This window comes from Hemiscyllium ocellatum, chromosome 23 (assembly GCF_020745735.1).
Source record: "Hemiscyllium ocellatum isolate sHemOce1 chromosome 23, sHemOce1.pat.X.cur, whole genome shotgun sequence".
NCBI lineage: Eukaryota > Metazoa > Chordata > Chondrichthyes > Orectolobiformes > Hemiscylliidae > Hemiscyllium > Hemiscyllium ocellatum.
In genome coordinates this window covers 28,777,425-28,797,694 of record NC_083423.1, presented here as the reverse complement: position 1 = coordinate 28,797,694, position 20,270 = coordinate 28,777,425, and the positions used below count along the sequence as shown (strand labels likewise).

General features: G+C 39.5%; 1 protein-coding gene across 2 annotated transcripts in view; it reads left to right on the top strand.

Moving 5' to 3' along the window:
- Nucleotides 1-20,270, top strand: part of sema3c (sema domain, immunoglobulin domain (Ig), short basic domain, secreted, (semaphorin) 3C) — a 171,232-nt gene that overhangs the window by 121,083 nt on the left and 29,879 nt on the right. For both annotated transcript variants that reach the window (XM_060842840.1, XM_060842839.1), the window contains exons 10-14: nt 1,217-1,286; nt 4,784-4,928; nt 10,898-11,120; nt 12,567-12,655; nt 19,588-19,629. In XM_060842840.1, the coding sequence (XP_060698823.1) occupies nt 1,217-1,286; nt 4,784-4,928; nt 10,898-11,120; nt 12,567-12,655; nt 19,588-19,629 (569 nt within the window). The remainder of the gene's footprint in view (nt 1-1,216; nt 1,287-4,783; nt 4,929-10,897; nt 11,121-12,566; nt 12,656-19,587; nt 19,630-20,270) is intronic.

The window sequence follows — 20,270 nt, the reverse complement described above, 5'->3', positions numbered from 1 at the left end:
CGAGACCAAAAGTTCTGAAGTTGCACAACACTGTGAGAGAAAAATTAGTTTCCTCATCTCTGCCAAAACGTGTGGCTCCCAATTTTAAAACAGTGTCTCCTCCAAGCCAGTCAATCTTCAATCCAGGCTAATATGTTCCCCTGGACACCACAAGCTTCTATGTTTCACAATATTGTCGATATGGCCCCTTATCAGTTCAATTCCAATGACAGGATTTCCTCAGCAAATTTCAGGACTATCCTGTCAGGCTCAAACAGGAAGGTGAGGGAGGTGGAGGTGCAGATGCCTACAATATGAGAAGAACAATAACATATCTGTGATTTTACCCACATTTCCCATTTATAGGCCAGCAGATCGGTAGCTGTCTAATTAAGGACATGGGATGATCGGCTGTCAAAGCTAGAGGCCAATTGTGTAGACATGGCACTAACATTACAAGCAGGGCTACATGATTCAGCAGAGAGCTGGAAGGAAATAGATGTTCTAATCTAGTGGGAAGAGTATGTGTGCATATATCAAGCTTTAAATAAAGAGTTCTTGCAGCAAGTTTCAGGGTCCAGCTGCACTATTTTGGGAGATCAAACAGATTAGGGCTCCAAACATACAGCACAACAAATTGGAGACCCTCCAGCACGTAAGAACGAACGGGATGTCTTCCATGGTAAGTCACAGATAAGGTGCCCCAAGATGGTGACTCTATGTGCAAGCTCTTTAGATATAAAGCTTGAAACAGCCAGGTCTCAGGGCAGCCTGTGTCCACAGCTGAAGACAGACAAACAAGGAAGGCTGTCACCCTTTCCTCTATACCTGTCTGGCGTTTGAGGCCAGCCAAGAACCAATCCAAAATACAAACCTTCTCATTGTTAGAAATCTTGTTAACTTGCATTTTACATTTCGGTTTTGAAAGGCTGTTAAATTTGGATGATGGCAATTATTAACTGAAGAAAAATACTTCTATTACAGTTAAAATCAGAGCAAAAGATCTGGGGTTTGTTTTCAGTACAAATGTAAAGATTTTCACCTTTGGTAAAATGCACTGCAGCCCTGCAAGTTTAATAACAGGAGCCTTGTGTTTTGTGAAGAAACAATCCACCTATTCAGATCCTTTCCTTCCATTTCAGTCGGAAGATTTATCATTTTGGAACACTCGAGAATCCCTGATGGGAATGTTTTCAAAATCAACAAATGACTAATAATTGCATTTTTTTTCTCTCAGAGGATGTATTTTTATTAGAAACAGAATATCCCAAAAGCCTCCTTGTCTATGGACTGTTCACCTCTTCAAGGTAATGCTCAGTTCAATGTCTTTAGTCTCACTTCCTTTTACTTTGATTTTATCCTGAAGGGGCTTTTATTGCATTTTCATTTAAAAGCAATTATACCATGATGTTAAACACATTAAAGTGATCACTAACAAAGTATTTTTATTACAAGATAATTTATGTGCATGTAGCTGACCAGAACAGACGTTTTTATTCAGAATGAAAATTAGTTGTCTTCTGAATTGTCTTTTTTGATGTTGAACAAAATAGTTAAGAGTTACACGCAATGTTAACCAAATCTCAATCATATTCTTTATTCATGAATAAATGTGATCTTCAGATAAATATTTGCGTTTATGCTCTGTTCAGTTGTGAATAGTGGTGGACAATTCAATAACTAACAGACGGAGGAGGCTCATCCTTAATGATGGAAAACCCAATACATTAGTGCAAAAGATAAGGCTGAAGCAATCATAGTCATAGAGTCATAGAGATGAGCAGCACGGAAACAGACCTTTCAGTCCAACTTGTCCATGCTGACCAGATATCCTAACCTAATCTAGTCCCATTTTCCAGCACTTGGTCCATATCCCTCCAAACCCTTCCTATTCATATACCCATCCAGATGCCTTTTAAGTGCTAAAATTGTACCAGCTTCTATCACTTCCTCTGGCAGCTTATTCCATATAAACACCACTCTCTGTGTGTAAAAAGTTGCCCCTTAGGTCCCTTTTATATCTTTCCCCTCTCACCCTAAACCTATGCCCTCCAGTTCTGGGCTCCCCCACCCCAGGGAAAAGACCTTGTCTATTTTATCCTATCCATGCCCCTGATGATTTTGTAAACCTCTATAAGGTCACCTCTCAGCCTCTGACTCTCCAGGGAAAACAGCTCCAGCCTATTCAACCTCTCCCTATATTTCAAATCCTCCAACCCTAGCAACATCCTTGTAAATGTTTTCTGAACCCTTTCAAGTTTCATTTTCAGCCAAAGTGCTAAGTGAATACGAACTCATAGCCAGAGGTTCCAGTATCACAGATGCCAGTCTTCTACCAATTTCATTTACTCCATGTGATATCAAGAGATGTCTGAGGGCACTGGATGCTGTGATGGCAATGGCCTCTAAAAGCATTTCTGCTGTATTATTGAAAAGATATGCTCTAGAACTGGTAACACGCTAACTTACGCTGCTGCAGTACAGCTGTAACATTGACATCTACCTGACAATGCAGAAAATAGCCCAAATGGATCCCACAAATGCAGTCTGAGCAATTATTCTTGATCAGCATGCTCTTGATTCTCAAAAAACTGATGGGAGGTGTTGGTAACACTGTATCGCAAAACACTTAATCACCAAAAATCTGCTCACAAATGCTCAATTTAGGTTCCCAACAGCCCACTCAACTCCTGACTCCATTAGAGCCTTTGTCCAAACATGGATTAAAGAGCTAAATTGAAGAGGTGAGGTGAAGAGAACTGCACTTTGACATCAAGGCAACATTTCATCGCAAGTGGCATCAATCAAAAAAAATTAAGGCATTGTGCATCAGGAGAAAATTCTCCATTAGATGGCTCACACCTGGCGCAATGGGAGAGGATTAATGGATTATTTGAGGTCAGTCATCTCAGGTCCAGAATATCATCACAACATTTCTTCTGGTTAGCATCCTAGGCCCAATCATCAACAGTTGCTTCATAAATGACTTTCCCTCAAACATAAGATCTGAAGTAGGTTGTTCACTGATGATTACATAATGTTCAGCACCATTTGTGATTCCTCAAATAATGAAATAGTCTACGCCAAGACCTGGAAAACCTTCAGATTTGGGCTGATAAATGACAAGGAACAATAACGCCATACATACCAAGCGAAGACCATCGTCAACAAGAGAGAATCTTGTTAATTGCCATTTGATGTTCAAGACATTACCATGATTGAATATCGCAATATTAGCATTCTGTAGATCGTCATTGACTAACACTGAACCAAACAAGCTATATAGGCACTGGCTGCAAGGATAGGCTAAGAATTCCCATTCATCTCCTGACATTTACAAGCTTGTTTACCAGCTACAAGGCACAAGTCAGTGGTGTAATGGAATAGTCTGCATTTGCCTGAATAAGTGCACCTTCAACAACAATTAAGAAGCTTGAACCGTAAGAACAGAGCAGCCTATTTATTTGGCACAACATCCACTGCCTAAGGCATCACTTTCTCCACGAGCAGCAAACTCTATTGGTCAGGTGTACAATCTACAAGATGCACTAAGTTACTGCAATAAGTCACCAAGGTGACAGCATCTTTCAAACTCATGGCCTTTGATATCTGGAAGAACAAGGGCATAAGACAAATGGGAACACCACCATCTTCATGTTCCCCTCCAAATCACACAATTCTGAATTATTTGAACGTAGGAACAGGCATACATTGTTCAACTCCTCAAGCTTGTTCCATCATCAATGAGATAATTAGTGACTCCATATATCTTCATTTGGCCCATATCCCCTAATGCTTGCAACAGGACTTGAACCTGCAATCTACTGATACCACCCAATTAACATGGAAGTCAGACACCTTATTATCGTTCCTTCATTGTCGCAGGGTCAAAATCTTGGAACTCATTTGCTGATATCACTGTGTTGTGTTGGCACCACATGATTTAAGAAAACAGCCCACAACCACCTTCTCAATGACAATTCTTCTTCTTGAGTCCTCTGTCCGAAGGCATACCCATTGCTTTGATCTCTACCATGGATAAGGCAAGGAGAGAGCTCTTAAATTTATCCTAGCCAGGAAGGGGATCAAACGCCATACACAATCTGATCCACACTGGCAGTCCAGCCAACTGAACTAACCGCACCTCTCTCAATGAGTCCAAGTTTCTGTGGCAGCATACAGACTTACTTGCATGTTGTCATCTATTGTCACTTGACTGACCTGGAATTGCTTTAACTCTTATCTCTTGCTACTGGTGTATGTCGGAAGGACTTACATGTCGGTACTCAGCCCATTTAGCTGCATTATGCATGCCTTTCTTAGCTTCTGCCTCAAGGCAGGGATATTATCCACTGTGATACAAGACCACCCAAGAACAATTGGAATTGGGCAACAAATTGCTACCACTGCTAACATTCTATGGATGAAAGACAAGAAATGATCTCAACCTTGTCGAATGAGTGTTGTTACATTATTGGCATTGATTGTTAATTTATGGTCCAAGTATAATACTGCCAGTACAGGTTAATGATGCTTCTATTCATTCATGTATCAAAAGATAACACAACCAATAAATGTTTTCATTTCTGATAAGTTCAGAGAAAACTTTGTTTCAATTTGAATAATGTAATTTTTGTCTCTTAATTCTCATTTTCTTCACAAAGTGTAAGATTTTAATATTTGATGATATTCTTTGTCTCTATTGATATGTGGTACTGATAAATGTTAGCAAATAAAAATGATATATTCCCTTCTTTTATAATATTCATCACCATTAATTTGGCGTTTCTCCTTCTTCGCATAGCTCAATATTTAAAGGTTCAGCTGTGTGTGTTTATAACATGCTTGACATTCACACTGTGTTCAATGGACCATTTGCTCACAAGGAAGGACCAAATCATCAATATGTTCCATACCAAGGCAGGATTCCATATCCAAGGCCTGGCACAGTGAGTAATAGAGATCTCTGCTACAAAGATCTGGCTTACAAACTAATGCATTCAATTTTAGAAATTACTTATCCATATGTTGAATTAGGCAGCAAAAGGCCTCAAAGGTTTTATTGTAAATCCACAATGTAATAGAAACAAGAATTTCCTTCCCAGTCCAGAAGCAGGCACCCTCTGGATAAACTCAACCCTTAAATATGAAATCCAATGAACTTCACTCATTCTCAACTCTGGCCTGAACTGTCTGAGCTTTAAAGTGATCTGCATTTGTAACTCTGACATGAGTCACTGAACCACAAGCTAAGTACTTGCAAATGTAACCTAGACTGGCATTTTTGTGCAGCACTGAGGGGGTGCTGCAAATGCTACTGGCTGGTGAAATGACTGAAATGTTGAATTCTTTCGCTTCTAACTTGTTACCAGATTTTAAAAACAGGATAATGATTGACAGCTAAAATAATAGAAAATATTAATAATTTAGCAATTTCCCATTATAGGATTAGCTTTTTGGTACTAGTAAAAGTGTTGAAAAGTTAGTGCACCCTTAAAAACTTGGTTATACTTCATTCAACAAGGTTGAACCTCTGTTCAAGAGCTTTTAAAGCTATACCAACAGCACAACATAGAATATAGAACAATACAGGGAATGAACATGTCCTTCAGCACACAATGTTGTGCTGAGTATGACACCAAATGAAACTAATTCCTTCTGCTTGCCCTTGGTCCTTATCTATTCCTTGCATATTCATGTGCATAGGCAAAAATTTTCCTGCTCCTCTGGATGCTGCCTGACCTGCTGTCCTTTTCCAGCACCACTCTGATCTAAACTCTCTATTCATGTGCTTATCTAAGAGGTCTTTAAATGCCCTTATCTTAACTGCCTTCACCACCACTGCTGGCAGTGCGTTCTAGACTCCTATCACCTTTGAATGAAAAACTCGTCCCTCACGTCTCCTTTGGAACTTTCACCCTCTTACCTTAAATGTATTACACATTTCAACTCTGGAAAATTGGCCCTGACCATCATATATGGTGACTATGTATGCATCTCATAATTTTATAAACTTCTATTAAATCTCCCCTCAACCTCCGCCATACAAGAGAAAACAACCTGAGTTTTTCTAGCCTCTCCTTAAAGCTCATACCCTGTAATCCAGGCAGCATTCTGGTAAACCTCTTCTGCCCCCTTTCCAAAGCCTCCAAATCCTTCCTGTAATGTGGTGACCATAACTGAATACTCGAAGTGTAGTCGAACCAAAGTCTTATAAAGCTGCAAAATGACATCCTGACTCTTGTACTCAGTTCCACATCCAATAAAGGCAAGCATGCTAATTGTTTCTTTGCCTCGCTATGTACTTGAGCAGCCACTTTCAGGAAGGTATGGATTTGAACCCAAGATCCTTCTGTTCACATAAGCATGGAAGTTCTTATCAACTCCATCTATTTCATTCATTGGAGAGTGTGGAGAGACTGGGGTGTGGAGAGACCTGATATGAACCTGCTAGTAAAATCACTGGAAGCAACTCCTAGTCTTCCACACTATTCACACATGGGAATGAAGGACTGTTCCACCTGCCAATAAGGTTATGGCTAATTTTGGATGTGGCCTCATTTCCACTTAATCCTTAAGAATTTTGTCTACCTCAGTCAGCCTTGAATAATTTTAAAGACCCACTATCTCTACCTCCACTACCTCCGGAGAAAGCAATTTTGAGTAACGAGCCTTTAGAGAACACAAACTCCATATCTCTGTCTAAAAAGAAAGACTTCTTATTTTTAAACAATATCCCCTGTTTTTCATCCTCCCCACAAGAGGAAACATGCCCCAAGTGTCCACCCTATCCAGTCCCCTCAAAATATCACATGTTTCAACGAGATAACAATTCATTATTCTAAACTCCTATGGGAACAGACCTTTACTCATACAGTCAGAGACTTAAGCAGCATGGAAACAAATCCTTCAGTCTAACTCATCCACATTTGACCTAGTCCCATTTGCCAGCATTTGGCCCTTATTCCTCTAAAACCTTCCTATTCATATCCCTATCCAGATGTTTTTTAAATGTTGTAATTGTAGCAGTCTCCACCACTTCCTCTGGCAGCTCATTCCATACAAGTACCACTCTCTGTGTGAAAAAGTTGGCCCTCAAGTCCCTCTTAAGTCTTTCCCCCTCACCCTAAACTTATGCCGATTAGTTTTGAACTCCCCCGTCCCAGGGAAAGGACTTTGTCTATTTGCCCTATCCATGCCTCTCATGATTTTCTGAAACTCTTTTAGGTCATTCCTCAGCCTCTGATGCTCCAGGGAAAATAGCCCCAGATATTTAGCTCAAACCCTCCAATCCCTGCAATATCCTTGTAAATCTTTTCTGCACCCTTTCAAGTTTAACACCATCTTTATTATAGCGTGAAGACCAGAAGTGAACACAGTATTTTAAAAGTGGCCTCACCAATATCCTCAAAAGCCCACAATATGTCATCCCAACTCCTGTACTCAATGAAGTGTTCAAACTTTCTTCTTAAATAAACCTTGAATCTTAGGATTCAGTCAAATGAACCTTCTGTCAACTGTGTCTTTTTCACATTAGGAAGCCAGAATTGTGCACATTGCTCCAGATGTGATCACATGAATGTCCTGTACAACTGCAGCAAAACTTCACTACTTTTACACTCCATGGACAGTCTCCAAAGATAGCTGTCAGTGTCAGTAGATTAGTGGAGATGAATACTGACCATTTCATTATCAGAAACTCTGCCAAGTCCAGACATTAGTTTTCTTAGTGTCTATTGCTGATCAGATTAAAGCAAAAATGGCAGGCATTTTCTAGCACACAAAGTTTTCAAAAGCTCAAACTGAACATTCTCAATTTATTTACAACTAAATAAATGCATGAAATCTTTTTCCTTTGAACTTTAAATCAATCCTTAGTACTCAACTCTGATAATATCAGCAATCTCAGAAATTTCAAAATTCATTCAAGTGCTTAATGGATATTGTTCTTGACAAAAAAAAGGATGCATTAAGAACTGAATATTAGGGCTGAGAACATTATGTGTTCACTAAGCTAATCCATCCTTGGCAGTTGTTTTTAATAATGTGTTTTAAATAGTTATTCAGCAGGAATTTTACATTCTACAGATGTATGCAGATTAAACATACTTAATTTTTTTTCTAGTGTTCGGGTCCAATAATAATTAGTAGATTCAAGTTTGATAGGTAATTGACACAGTCTGAATCAAATAGAGTCAAAATATTGATACGTATCCCCTTCCTTCAGCTGATGTGTGACATGCGTTCCTAAAACTGTACTCATTAACATAATATTCTATTAACTGCTATCCAATATCTAAATGTTGCTATAGGTATTTTTTTTTGTTTTGTCTAACAAACAGAGATATTTCAGGTCTTAAAAGTTACAATATATAAGCAATGTTGTAAACTAGTGAATGTGAGATGTCATTCTGCTTGTCTCTGCCTATAGGAGGAATGTAAATGTAGAAAAGTCAACCAGAAGCTGCTCAACCACATGAACTGGAGATTCTGGAAACAGATTTATTTCCGTATATTATTTCAGTAAATGAGCTACATAAGTTGCTTAGAACTACTTAGTAAATAAAAAGGAGATTATTTAAAAGCACTTAACTATTTGCAGGAATGCATAAAAATTACAATACAGTGATGAGTTAATTTATCTAACCAGTCCCTGTTAATATTTCCTTTGCATATTTCTGCATCACTTTGTAAAACCAGTTATTCTTGTGAGGTTTTGTGTTATATTTCCAATACTCTGGGTAGAATGTTCCTGGTCTTGGAGAGATGAACTGGGGAATAATATCAGGAGTAAAACTAGAAACCGACATGCCGTACCAGCTCCCTGATATGTCCCCACCCTCGAAGAAACCTTGCTAGAGGTACGATTGATGCAGCCCTGGTTACCTGCTCCACAATGGTGGCTAATTAGAATCAGTAATTAGGTCTGATTAGAGACAACTTGATGATTGTATTGGGATCTTCCCAATAGCGGAGCAACAATCCACTGAGTAACAAGCCCAGCAGTTCCTTGGAGGCAGTGACCTAATGGCAAGATGTGAAGGGGTCAGAGCAGCCTACTGAGTTTGTCAGCCATCCTGTGTTGCAGCCGTGCTAATGAATCCCCTAATGCTGGAACCTACTTGTCATTCCTTCCAGGTTGGGTGTCCCGGAAGCAGACTCTCCTTGGCCAGCTCTAGGCAGCTGTCCTCCATAGTGTCGCCACATCCATCGCTCAGTTCCCACCTCAGAATTCATTGTGATGTTGGAACACAACCGACCCAGGAAATGTTCTTTCTCAATGTCAGAGTCGAGAATGTGGTGCTGGAAAGGCACAGCAGGTCAGGCAGCAGCTGAGGAGCAGGAGAATCGACATTTTGGGAATAAGCCCTTCTGCTTCTCGAATGTTACCTGGCCTGCTGTGCTTTTTCAGTACCACTCTCTCGACTTTAATCTCCAGCATCTGCAGTCCTCACTTTTTTCTTTCAATGTCAGAGTAAAGCACTCGCTATCAGACCATGTATAGCACAACCTGATTCAGAATAAAGCTTCCTTGACTTGCCCTGACATTGTGTGTCACCACAACCTCAAAACCCCATGACATTTTCCTCAGCGCCACAACTAACCATCTTTACTATGTCTCTTTGAAGTAGTGTTGAAAAATCATGTTAAATTCTTCTGTGCTAGAGGTAATCACTCACGATAAACTCCATGGAAACTATTTAAATAAACTTCATCTAGAGAGCCAGCAGATCTGAAGATTATCTGCCTCTTTAGCTTGAGCTGCAATGGATCTTTGTTCCAGAGATAAATTTTTAAAAACTTACTATTTAACTCACCATGCTGCACTATTCCTACAAGTTTTAATTTTGTTGGGTATACACACTTAACAGTTTTAGTTATGATTATATTTTAATGAAAGGCATTGCAAGTCCATATTACCCCCATCTTTCAGCATCAGACAGCAGAAAGAAAATATTTTAGTCATTCCACAATGACTTTTAAATCCCGTAAAGCAGGGGCTCTTAACATCTGTCACCAAAAGGATAAAAAATACTGTTTCATTCTGTCCTACTTCCTGCTTGTCATCATAACAAGTACTGAAATAACTATACCACCCAGCTGTTCTACACTCTTCGATCTAAAAATATTTCAAATTCCTATTCAAATCATTTAAATGTTTCTCTTCTTTTAAATCTGGATTGTCAGGGACATTTTATCAGGTGACCAATTGCTACATTTTAAAAATGCAATATAAACTCTTATTCATTTTGGGCACAACAAATATTTATAAGTTACTGCTTAAAATATCTGGCTGACTTGTCGAGATTGGATTTAATAAATATGTAGATGATTCACGGACATGTACTGTGATCCAAATGGATCTCAGTTGTCATATGTTAGGACTCTGCTAAAAGGTTGGAACTAGTGCGTCTCAGAGCACTGAGCTCTGCCTTATCACCATATTTATAGTTAATAACTATTATTTAAAATAAACTTCAAAATCTGGCTTGAACTAAAACCAGATTGCAGCAAGCAAGAATTACCAGAAATGATATAAGTCCAAGTAAATAAACACTCCACAAGAATCAAATAATTTAACTTTAAATCCAAGTCTGAGATAACGGAAAAAACATTAATTATTGGACATGACTGGAGATGCCGGTGTTGGACTGGGGTGTACAAAGTTAACAATCACACAACGCCAGGTTATAGTCCAACAGGTTTAATTGGAAGCACACTAGCTTTCAGAGCAATGCTCCTTCATCAGGTGATCACATTCACCTGATGAAGGAGCATCGCTCTGAAAGCCAGTGTGCTTCCAAGTAAACCTGTTGGACTATAACCTGGTGTTGTGTGATTTTTAACTTAATTATTGGAGTTTAATGAAATCGATTTTTTACCTGCTTTGCATTACATTTTATTCTTTAATTGTCAGTGTCCCGGAGGAGCCTTTACACCAAACACATTGTCAACGAAGGATTTCCCAGATGAAGTGGTTGCATTCATCCGAAACCATCCCATGATGTATAATGCTATTTATCCAATCAATAAACAGCCTCTGATTGTGAGGATTAACGCTGATTACAAGTACACCAAGATTGTAGTCGATCAAGTGAGGGCTGCAGATGGAAGATACCATGTTCTCTTCCTTGGCACAGGTAAGATGTCAAAGAAAATCTAAACCCCAACAAGTGTTAAAACCACCGAAGTCATCTTTCTTGTTTTCTTTTAGTTTCAGCTTTGCTGCCAGCACTCTTGCCTCTGACTTTGGAGGTTATGAGTTCAAGTCCCATCTCAATACCTGCAGCAAAACAAAATTTAGGCTGACACTCTTCAGCAGTACTGAAGGAGTGTTGCACTGTTGAAGACGTTAAACAGTGGCCTTCTCAGGTAGATTTGAAAGACCCCATGTATTTCAACAAAGTACAGGGAGTTAAGCCCAGTCTGCTGGCCTTTATCTCTTAATGAACATCACAAAACAAATTTCCTGGTCATTATCACAGTGCTGTTTATGAAATCTTGCTTTGTGCAAATCGACAGTCATATTTATAATAGTATACTGGGATTCTTACTGTTTCATAAAAGGTACTGTATAACTGCAAGGTTTAGTTTTAAACCAATCAATACCCCTACTCCTATGCTGCTAGAAAAAAACAGGAATACTGGAAAGACTGGCAGTCAGAACAATCTGATCGGTTGTATTCACCATGATGCCACCAACCTTGCCTAAAGGATTCTTCTCTCAACCCAGCAACAATGCTGGGTAGATGCACCAGAGAGCTGGATGGAGGGCTCTGCCATTGCTTGCTGGGCAGCTGCCGTATACTAGTGAATCCCCTTCCTACCTCTTTGCACAGGCGTGCTGCAATTATCACCCACGAGGATGGTGCTGCAATGCAACAAGGAGCAGCAGTTTCCTCACAAGGGTCATGTATGAAATCTGCTCCATGTCAGTCACCATTAACCAGGTGACAGATCCTGCTTGCTGGGTCACTTTCCAACAGATTGTTGTCTGTATCTTGGGCCATCCTTTCTTTTACTTTTTGCCTGCAATTTCTTCAGGATGTCCCTGGGTTAGCTTTAATAAACGTTATGCAGAGGTTCCAAATTAAAGACTTTGGCACCCCTATATCCTTTTAATAGTCTGCATCCTATATGCTCCTGCCGTGAATACTTAAGCTATGGCAACATAATAACTGACTACCAATATAATCCTTCCATACATCCAAATCTACAGGTAAAGCTATACCTGAGGACATCCAATTAAATGTAGGGTGCCAGCAGCACATTTCAATCTTCATAAGACATTTTCAGGTTAGCTGGAGACAATTTTAACTTTGATAATAATGCAAAATGAGCAATAGTGAATTGACCATTCAATATACACACATCTTCTTTAACTTTTCAGAATGAAAGGGATCCAATATAGTCTATTTTAAGTAGTCATCAGGTTAGTGTTACACTATAGGACTGGGATTGGTAAATTTAAGAGCTGATTTAATTATTAATCCAATCATGTTAAAAAAAAGATCAATTGTGAATCTGAGTATTCCATTTGAAACAGTTTTCATTTTGTAATTTGATTTTTTTAATGTGTCTTTCAGATAAGGGAACTGTCCAGAAAATTGTTGTTTTGCCTAAAAATGCATCAACTAATGAAGAACTTATCTTGGAAGAACTGGAAGTTTTTGAGGTTTGACTCTGTATTTTTTTATCAGAGCAAATTAAACAATGTTGGCAGCTTTTATATATCAGGTTGGAATTTATAAAGAAGTCTTTCCAAGCTTAACTCAATAGGGTTGGGTAGGTGAAAAGAACAGACTCAGATGCTGTGTAGCAGATCCATGTGGAAATAATCAGGGCTCTCTCTTTATATTCGAAGTGCTGTTTTAGGTTCAAACCAGAAGACGTACAGAGCGTGCTGTTAATTATACAAGTCCCCAAAGATCTGCAATTTTTCCTTAGGCTGCCAAACCAGTTATGCTTTGAAGTTGAATGCTCTGGATTTATACTCATAGGGTGCGTTTGCATGTTAACACTGTACAGACTGTGACACGTTGAGATGAAAAGTGCTACTCATTTATCACATCATTAACTTATTATACTTTTATTAATTCTGGACACAGATTTCAGGCAATTGCAGCCAGTATGCATAATCTTTTAAAAGATAAATGGCGACATTAAATATGGTCGTACAATTCCTTGAAGCTCTGGATCTAATATTCCCCATGATCCAATCTCCTCTGGACCATGTGGAGTCCTGTATTTCTCAACAACACTTGCATTACTCAGAACGAAGCAGCTTGGGGTATAACATGTGCCAGCAGTTTTGAAAAGTAATTGGTATAAAAGAGTCATTTGAATGTTCATAAAACAAAATATTCATTTGAAACACAAGTAGATTTCCCTTGTTCCAGCAAATGGGCGAGTAGGTTGCCAACTCTGTTTGGCTTCAGTCCTGAAGGCATTATCACATGATCTCCTGCCTCCAATCCTCACACAATGCAGCTATCAATAAGCCAAAATGATCATTCTTATGTAACATTGCTCTTCATTAGCTGACTGGATGATACTGGACTATCAGTCACATGGCGTTTTATCACCATCACAATATTTTGCAAGCAGAAACATTTTCAAAGAAAATAAGAAAGCTGTGCATTTTTTTTTTTAAATGCCATTTTGGTCATTCTTCCAGGTAATTTACATTAATGCTTGGAAAAGTAATCTGCCATTCCTGGAGATTCCAGAGCAATCCTGGAATAGTTTATGAAGTTGTAGGAATTTCAACAGAAATTTCCAGATTCTCACTTTTGCTTCAGGAGAAAACTTGAAATAGTGGGAGAAATGGCCATTTCTTGTTATTTATGTTATTTCTCAAGGGATTCTGCTAATCTGACAAAATTCTAGATAAGGGAGTCAAAACTGAGAAGAAAACACAGAATGCTGGAGAAGCTTAGCAGATCTGGCATCATCTATTGGGACAGAAGCAGAATAAACCTTTTGTGTCCAAAGATGATTCATCAGAACAGAAGAGGGCTGAAAAGATTTTTTTTTTAATGCCCTTAACAAAGGGAACAGAGGGCCAAGGGGAATAAAATGGTAAGGATGCTCAGAGCAAAAGATAAAAGGGGGTTCTAATGGTGGAAAAGGAGTAATTGCGATGTCATATAGGTGTCAATGGAAGATTTCAATAGCAGAAAGTTAGTCAGCTGTGCTGAGAGCAAGACAAAAAGGCATAAATAAGATGCCGTGGTGTGGGTGAGGTAACAGTAATGGAGTTCCGTGTTCATGTTCTGAATTCCCAATAGAATGCTGGCAGTGGAGAAGAGGGAAAGATCTGCTTGGTAATGGCATCCCACTTGCTAACAGATTCCGATATCAAAGCTGCTATTAAGGGTAGCGTTAGTGTCATTTGGTGTGACAAACTCTACCTTGCAAAGGCTGACCATCATCTCTTGGACACTTCTTCTTATCTCCTGTTTCACCATGACCCTAGATTTCAGTTTTCCAGCCTCAACAGTATTTTGAGTGTTAATGTGTAAAACTAATTGTAGTTTTAATGTGAATTTGGAATTTAGTCAGAAATATTAGGATTGGTATGTGTATGCATGATGTAAATCCTATTTTAAAAACATTCCATTTTTATTTTCATATTTCCAATAGTTACAGATTGAATAGAAAATTTAGGTTGTGTCTTTTGAAAAGTTCACAGTCCAGATGTTGGACCATGACTCCCATTTGGGAGAGTGGGATTAAGTATAAAATGTTATTTTACAAATGGTGAAAGCCACTTGATTGAAAGTAAAATTCAGCATCTAATTCTAGTTTTGATTACCATCATTTGGAATTGACTGCAGTAGCTAAACCAGGCACCGACAAGTTAGCTCTCAAATGCTGATTAGATAAAATTCTCATATAGCAGTCAATGTGGGCTCTGCACACCCACTTGCGCTGAGGGTATGGAGTGTGTAGGCTTGGCATATGGTGAAAAATTGCAGAATGCTTCAGGCACTGAGTAAGAGGCTGCAAAGCTTTCTGAATGCAGCAATAGCAGTAAGATGGAGGAGGTCCTATATCTGCAATGGGGAATCAGTCAATCACTTACTCCATCCTTCCTATCCTTCTCTCCTGCAACAGCTGATGCTCCTTTGCCTGGCACCCTGTGCTCCATGCATTGCTCCTGCTAAGGCAAACAACCCACGCCCTCCCCCAGCTCAACCACACTCACCATTTCTTCAGATGACTCCTGTAAGCATCCAAGGTGGAACACCATTACACTTCAACCTTTTGGGTGAAATGCTCTGAGAATCTCCAGGATAAATGTAGCTGGAGAAGTTGATGAAGTTTTGATAAATTGTTCTAAAAAGATCTGCTGATTTGTTTTTTCCCAAAAAAAATTCCAGAGACTCCCTGTAACAAGTGAACAGTAAATTCTGATATGCTGTAAATACTTGAGTGACCCTATTTACTTCTGTTCAGCTGGTTGTAGTTGAGAGATTGATTAAGTAAAGCATTATTCATCAAAATGACACATGATCTCTTTAATGAGCATCATCAGGCAACTTAGTTATCTATCTGTGTCTTAATAATCCTTTGGTCAGTGGTTACTTGCATTTCCGAAATGATTTTTGTGTTAGATGCAGGCAAACCTGCTTTCTCATTTGCCACTTGCTGATCTCCCAGTTAGAGATTCTTTCTATCTTAGCAATTTGTCTTTCAGAGCTATGTGTAGTGCACTGCAGTTTCCTGGCTGACTCAACAGTCATGACTATTCACCTCACCCACTTTGCCGTCATCAAAGTGTTACTCTCCCACCACCTTACCAGTGCTACCACCACCATTCTACACCTATCGTTGCTCCCATTCTGCTTCAAACTGAACCCACACGTAGATCTTCTGCTAGCTAATTGGTGATACAGATTCTGGATCAGTGGTGCTGGAAGAGCACAGCAGTTCAGGCAGCATCCAAAGTGCAGCGAAATCGACATTTCGGGCAAAAGCCCTTCATCAGGAATAAAGGCAGTGAGCCTGAAGCTTGGAGAGATAAGCTAGAGGAGGGTGGGGGTGGGGAGAAAGTAGCATAGAGTACAATGGGTGAGTGGAGGAGGGGATGAAGGTGATAGGTCAGGGAGGAGAAGGTGGAGTGGATAGGTGGAAAAGGAGCTAGGCAGGTAGGACAAGTCCGGACAAGTCATGGGGACAGTGCTGAGCTGGAAGTTTGGAACTAGGGTGAGGTGGGGGAAGGGGAAATGAGGAAACTGTTGAAGTCCACATTGATGCCTTGGGGTTGAAGTGTTCCGATGTGGAATTTGAGGCGTTCTTCCTTCGGGCGTCTGGTGGTGGGGGAGCAGCAAAGGAGGCCCAGGACCTCCATGTCCTCGGCAGAGTGGGAGGGGGAGTTGAAATGTTGGGCCACGGGGCGGTGTGGTTGATTGGTGCGGGTGTCCCGGAGATGTTCCCTAAAGCGCTCTGCTAGGAGGCGCCCAGTCTCCCCAATGTAGAGGAGACCCCTTTGGGAGCAACGGATACAATAAATGATATTAGTGGATGTGCAGGTGATGCAGGCCTATTCCATGCCATGTGGATCATATGTGCTCACATGAGACTCAATGCACAATTATATTTTCATTCTTGAGTTGTGACCATGCAGGCTCAGCCTAAATTTGTTGCCCACCCCTAATTACTCAGTGGCAAACCCTTATTTAGTTACAGTTCATGTGATGTTGGTATATCCACTGTATTATTGTGAAGGGAGTTCAGGAATCTGACCCAATGACAGTGAAGGAATGACAATATAGTTCTATGGCATGGATAATATATGGCATGGATAGGATGGTGTTCCTATGGATCTGTTGCCCTTTTCCTTCCAGATGGCAAAGACCATACGTTCGGAAGGAACTGTCAATGTCGAGTTGCTGCAGTATGTCTTAAAGATGGTACATGCTGCTGCTACTGTGCGGTGAGGGAGGGCAAGTGAAAGGTGGTGCATGGGTTGCCAAGAAAGGGGGTCTGCTTTATCCTGAATGATGTCAAGCTTCTTTAGGATTATTAGGTCTGCACTTATCAAGGCAAGTGGAAAGCGTTCCATCAAACTTGTTAAGAGTGGCTGAGTAGGGGTCATTTGACTTCCCTCTTTTCACCTTCCTCAATGGACTACAACAAATCTAAAACTTATTTCCTCACATGAGGCTATACCTGTCTCTAATCAAATATAGTTACTTACTGTCTACTCTGTCAGTAAAGAATCAATTTTAAAGTATTCTTAGGTGAAAAAGAACATATTTATTGTCTGCTAGCTCCCCAAAAAATAATAGACACAATGTCAAACTTACATGCAATGATGGTACAAATTGAAATGTGACAGTGAACAGTGCAAAATAAAGATGAAAGGAATATTCAGTTACAGTCCTCACAGTGCCTCTTAGGCATATGGTTTTAACCTAAGACCATGAATTTTAATTGTCTTGTAAGCTGTGCAGCAGTAAATATTTTACTTGTCCTATTGGTATTTTGATGATACTTTCTTATCTTTTTTGTTTCACTGGGCACCTTTCCTTCTTGAAAGGTCAAAAAGACACTCACTTCAATTAGTCTCAGTCCCAAATCCATCACCCTCTGCTCTGTAAAAAAGGCACTTATTGGAAATTGAAGCTACTCGTGTATTTCAATGTTAGAGTTCATTGTTTTCAAGTTTGATGATTGCAGATGATGTCTTTCATCTCCAATGTGTGAAAACAGGTGGAAAACCAAAACAAGGAGTGAGTTTTTTCTTCCCACCTGTCTGTGTGAACTAGTATAAGTGTATTTTGACAAAATGGTAATTCCAGTTTAGATGATTTTGTTTATTTCATGTTAGTTGTGTGAAGCTCAGTCAGCCTGCATAGTTCACTGATTGTTGTGGTCATTATAAGTCAGTGTTTTGTCCCCTTGTTAGAACCATTTCATTCCATGAAAATCCCAGGCATTAAAATCAGACAATGGAATTCAGAAAGCTAAAGTCTATATTTTAACACTTTGACATTAAGCCTTGTAGATGGTGGACAGGATTTGGAGAGTCAGGAGGTGGGTCACACACCCCTCCACATAATTCCTAGTCATTGTCCTGCTCCTAAGGCTGTTCTATTTACATAACAGGTCAGGTTAAGTTTCTCATTAATGGCAATTCTAGGTCATTGAAGTTGATCATTGTATTAAACTGAGATAAAGAGAGTAAGACATTCTGTAAGGTGGTAAACTGTTTCTGCTTGAGCATTATTCTGATAACTAGTGATGTAATGTAAGCTCCTTATATTCCTTTCTACAGCACACTTTGATCTAATTGTTTCTCACTATGTTTAACATTACGTTAATCTTTTAGTCACTGTGTTATAAATATTTTGTGAGTAAGTATTTCTTAAAAAAGGAAATACATTTTGTAACCTTCATTTGAGAATGAAAAGTGCGTGATTTACCACAAGTTTTAGTATTTCCTGTCATTTTTCTGATTCTATTAATAAACAAAAAAAACAAAAGAAATTAATTTAATTGTGAAATGAGAATGTACATTCTTTCTGAAGAAAGTAGCAATGTTTAGAAACAGTTGGAAGGCAGATGGATCAGAGTTAGTGTTTTTTTTTAAGGACACTTTGAAAAGACATATGATGGTGGTGTTTTTGTGCTTGTCACCATCACGATTGTTCTTAGAGACTGAAGCAGATGCAGCACAACTCAAGGTCACTTTTCATTTTCTCCAAGAGTGGAATGTCTTTCTGTTACATCATATTTGGTTGGACAATCTGGCTGAGAAACGCACATGGATCTCATCCAACTGAAAGAAATGAGTGAAAGAGACAGCAACCAATGGGACATGCACTTTTGACCTTCTGATTATGAGTCAAAAGCTCAACCACTGGAAGAATCCGGCTGCCAAAACATCTATTATTTAAATTTGCATAGTTTATACAAAGTCAATGTCTCTGAGATAGATTCCCAAATATTTGGGAATCTCAAACTATAGGTTTTAACAATGCAATCAAAAATCTCTACATTAAATTCAGTTTTGTTTTTATTTTTGGTAAATTCAAAAAAAGACATGATCATCAAACGGGAGTGCTTTTTATTGGGCTAGAGATGAGTTCAACACCTAACTAATAACATTAAGCATTACCAAAGTGTGTGAGCTGATTACAAAGCATGAGTGATGTGCTTGCTCCGGCCTGGCAGAAGAAAGGAACAGCACCATAAATCCCATCACAACAGCTGGGTGAAGTTTAACTAAATTAATTCATAAATCTGGAATACTGTGCAAATATGAGCAATAGTGATCATGGAACTGGTGGATTATTAAAAACTAATGCTTTACGGGCAGGAAATCTGCTATCCTTTCCATGGCTTACACTTGACTTCAGAATCACGGCAATGTGGTTGACTCCTTAGCTGCCCCAAGCTACAAATCCATAGCAAACCATTACAGAAAAAGTCTCAGTGAATGTACTTACAACACATGGATCACAGTGGTTAAGGCAATTAGGGTTAGGCAACAAAGGTTGGCCTTGCCCACAATGCTCATGTGCATAAGCTTACTTAGTAATGTACTAGGTGTGCAAGCTAACTTTAAAATAATCATGACCAATTTTTCTTTTGCAGAATCAATCAGCTATCACAACAATGAAAATTTCATCCAAAAAGGTAGATTTTTAATTGATTTGCTGCAATCGTTTTTTGGCATTTCATTGCACTTTGTGATTAAAGATTGGCTATCAATGTGTTATGCCCAATAATGTCATGACATTGTTGTGGTTCTGTTCGCCGAGCTGGAAGTTTTTGCTGCAAACGTTTCGTTCCCTGGCTAGGGAACATCATCAGTGCTATTGGAGCCTCCTGTGAAGCGCTGCTTTGATGTTTCTTCCGGTATTTATAGTGGTTTGTTCTTGCCGCTTCCGGGTGTCAGTTTCAGCTGTAGTAGTTTGTATGTGGGGTCCAGGTCGATGTGTCTGTTGATGGATGTTCTTGCCGTTTCCGGGTGTCAGTTTCAGCTGTAGTGGTTTGTATATGGGGTCCAGGTCCATGTGCCTGTTAATGGAGTTTGTGGATGAATGCCATGCCTCTAAGAATTCCCTGGCTGTTCTCTGTCTGGCTTGTCCTATGATGGTAGTGTTTTCCCAGTCAAATTCATGTTCCTGGTTGTCTGAGTGTATGGCTACTAGGGATAGCTGGTCGTGTCGTTTTGTGGCTAGCTGATGTTCATGGATGCGGATTGTTAGCTGTCTTCCTGTTTGTCCTATATAGTGTTTTGTGCAGTCCTTGCATGGTATTTTGTAGACTACGTT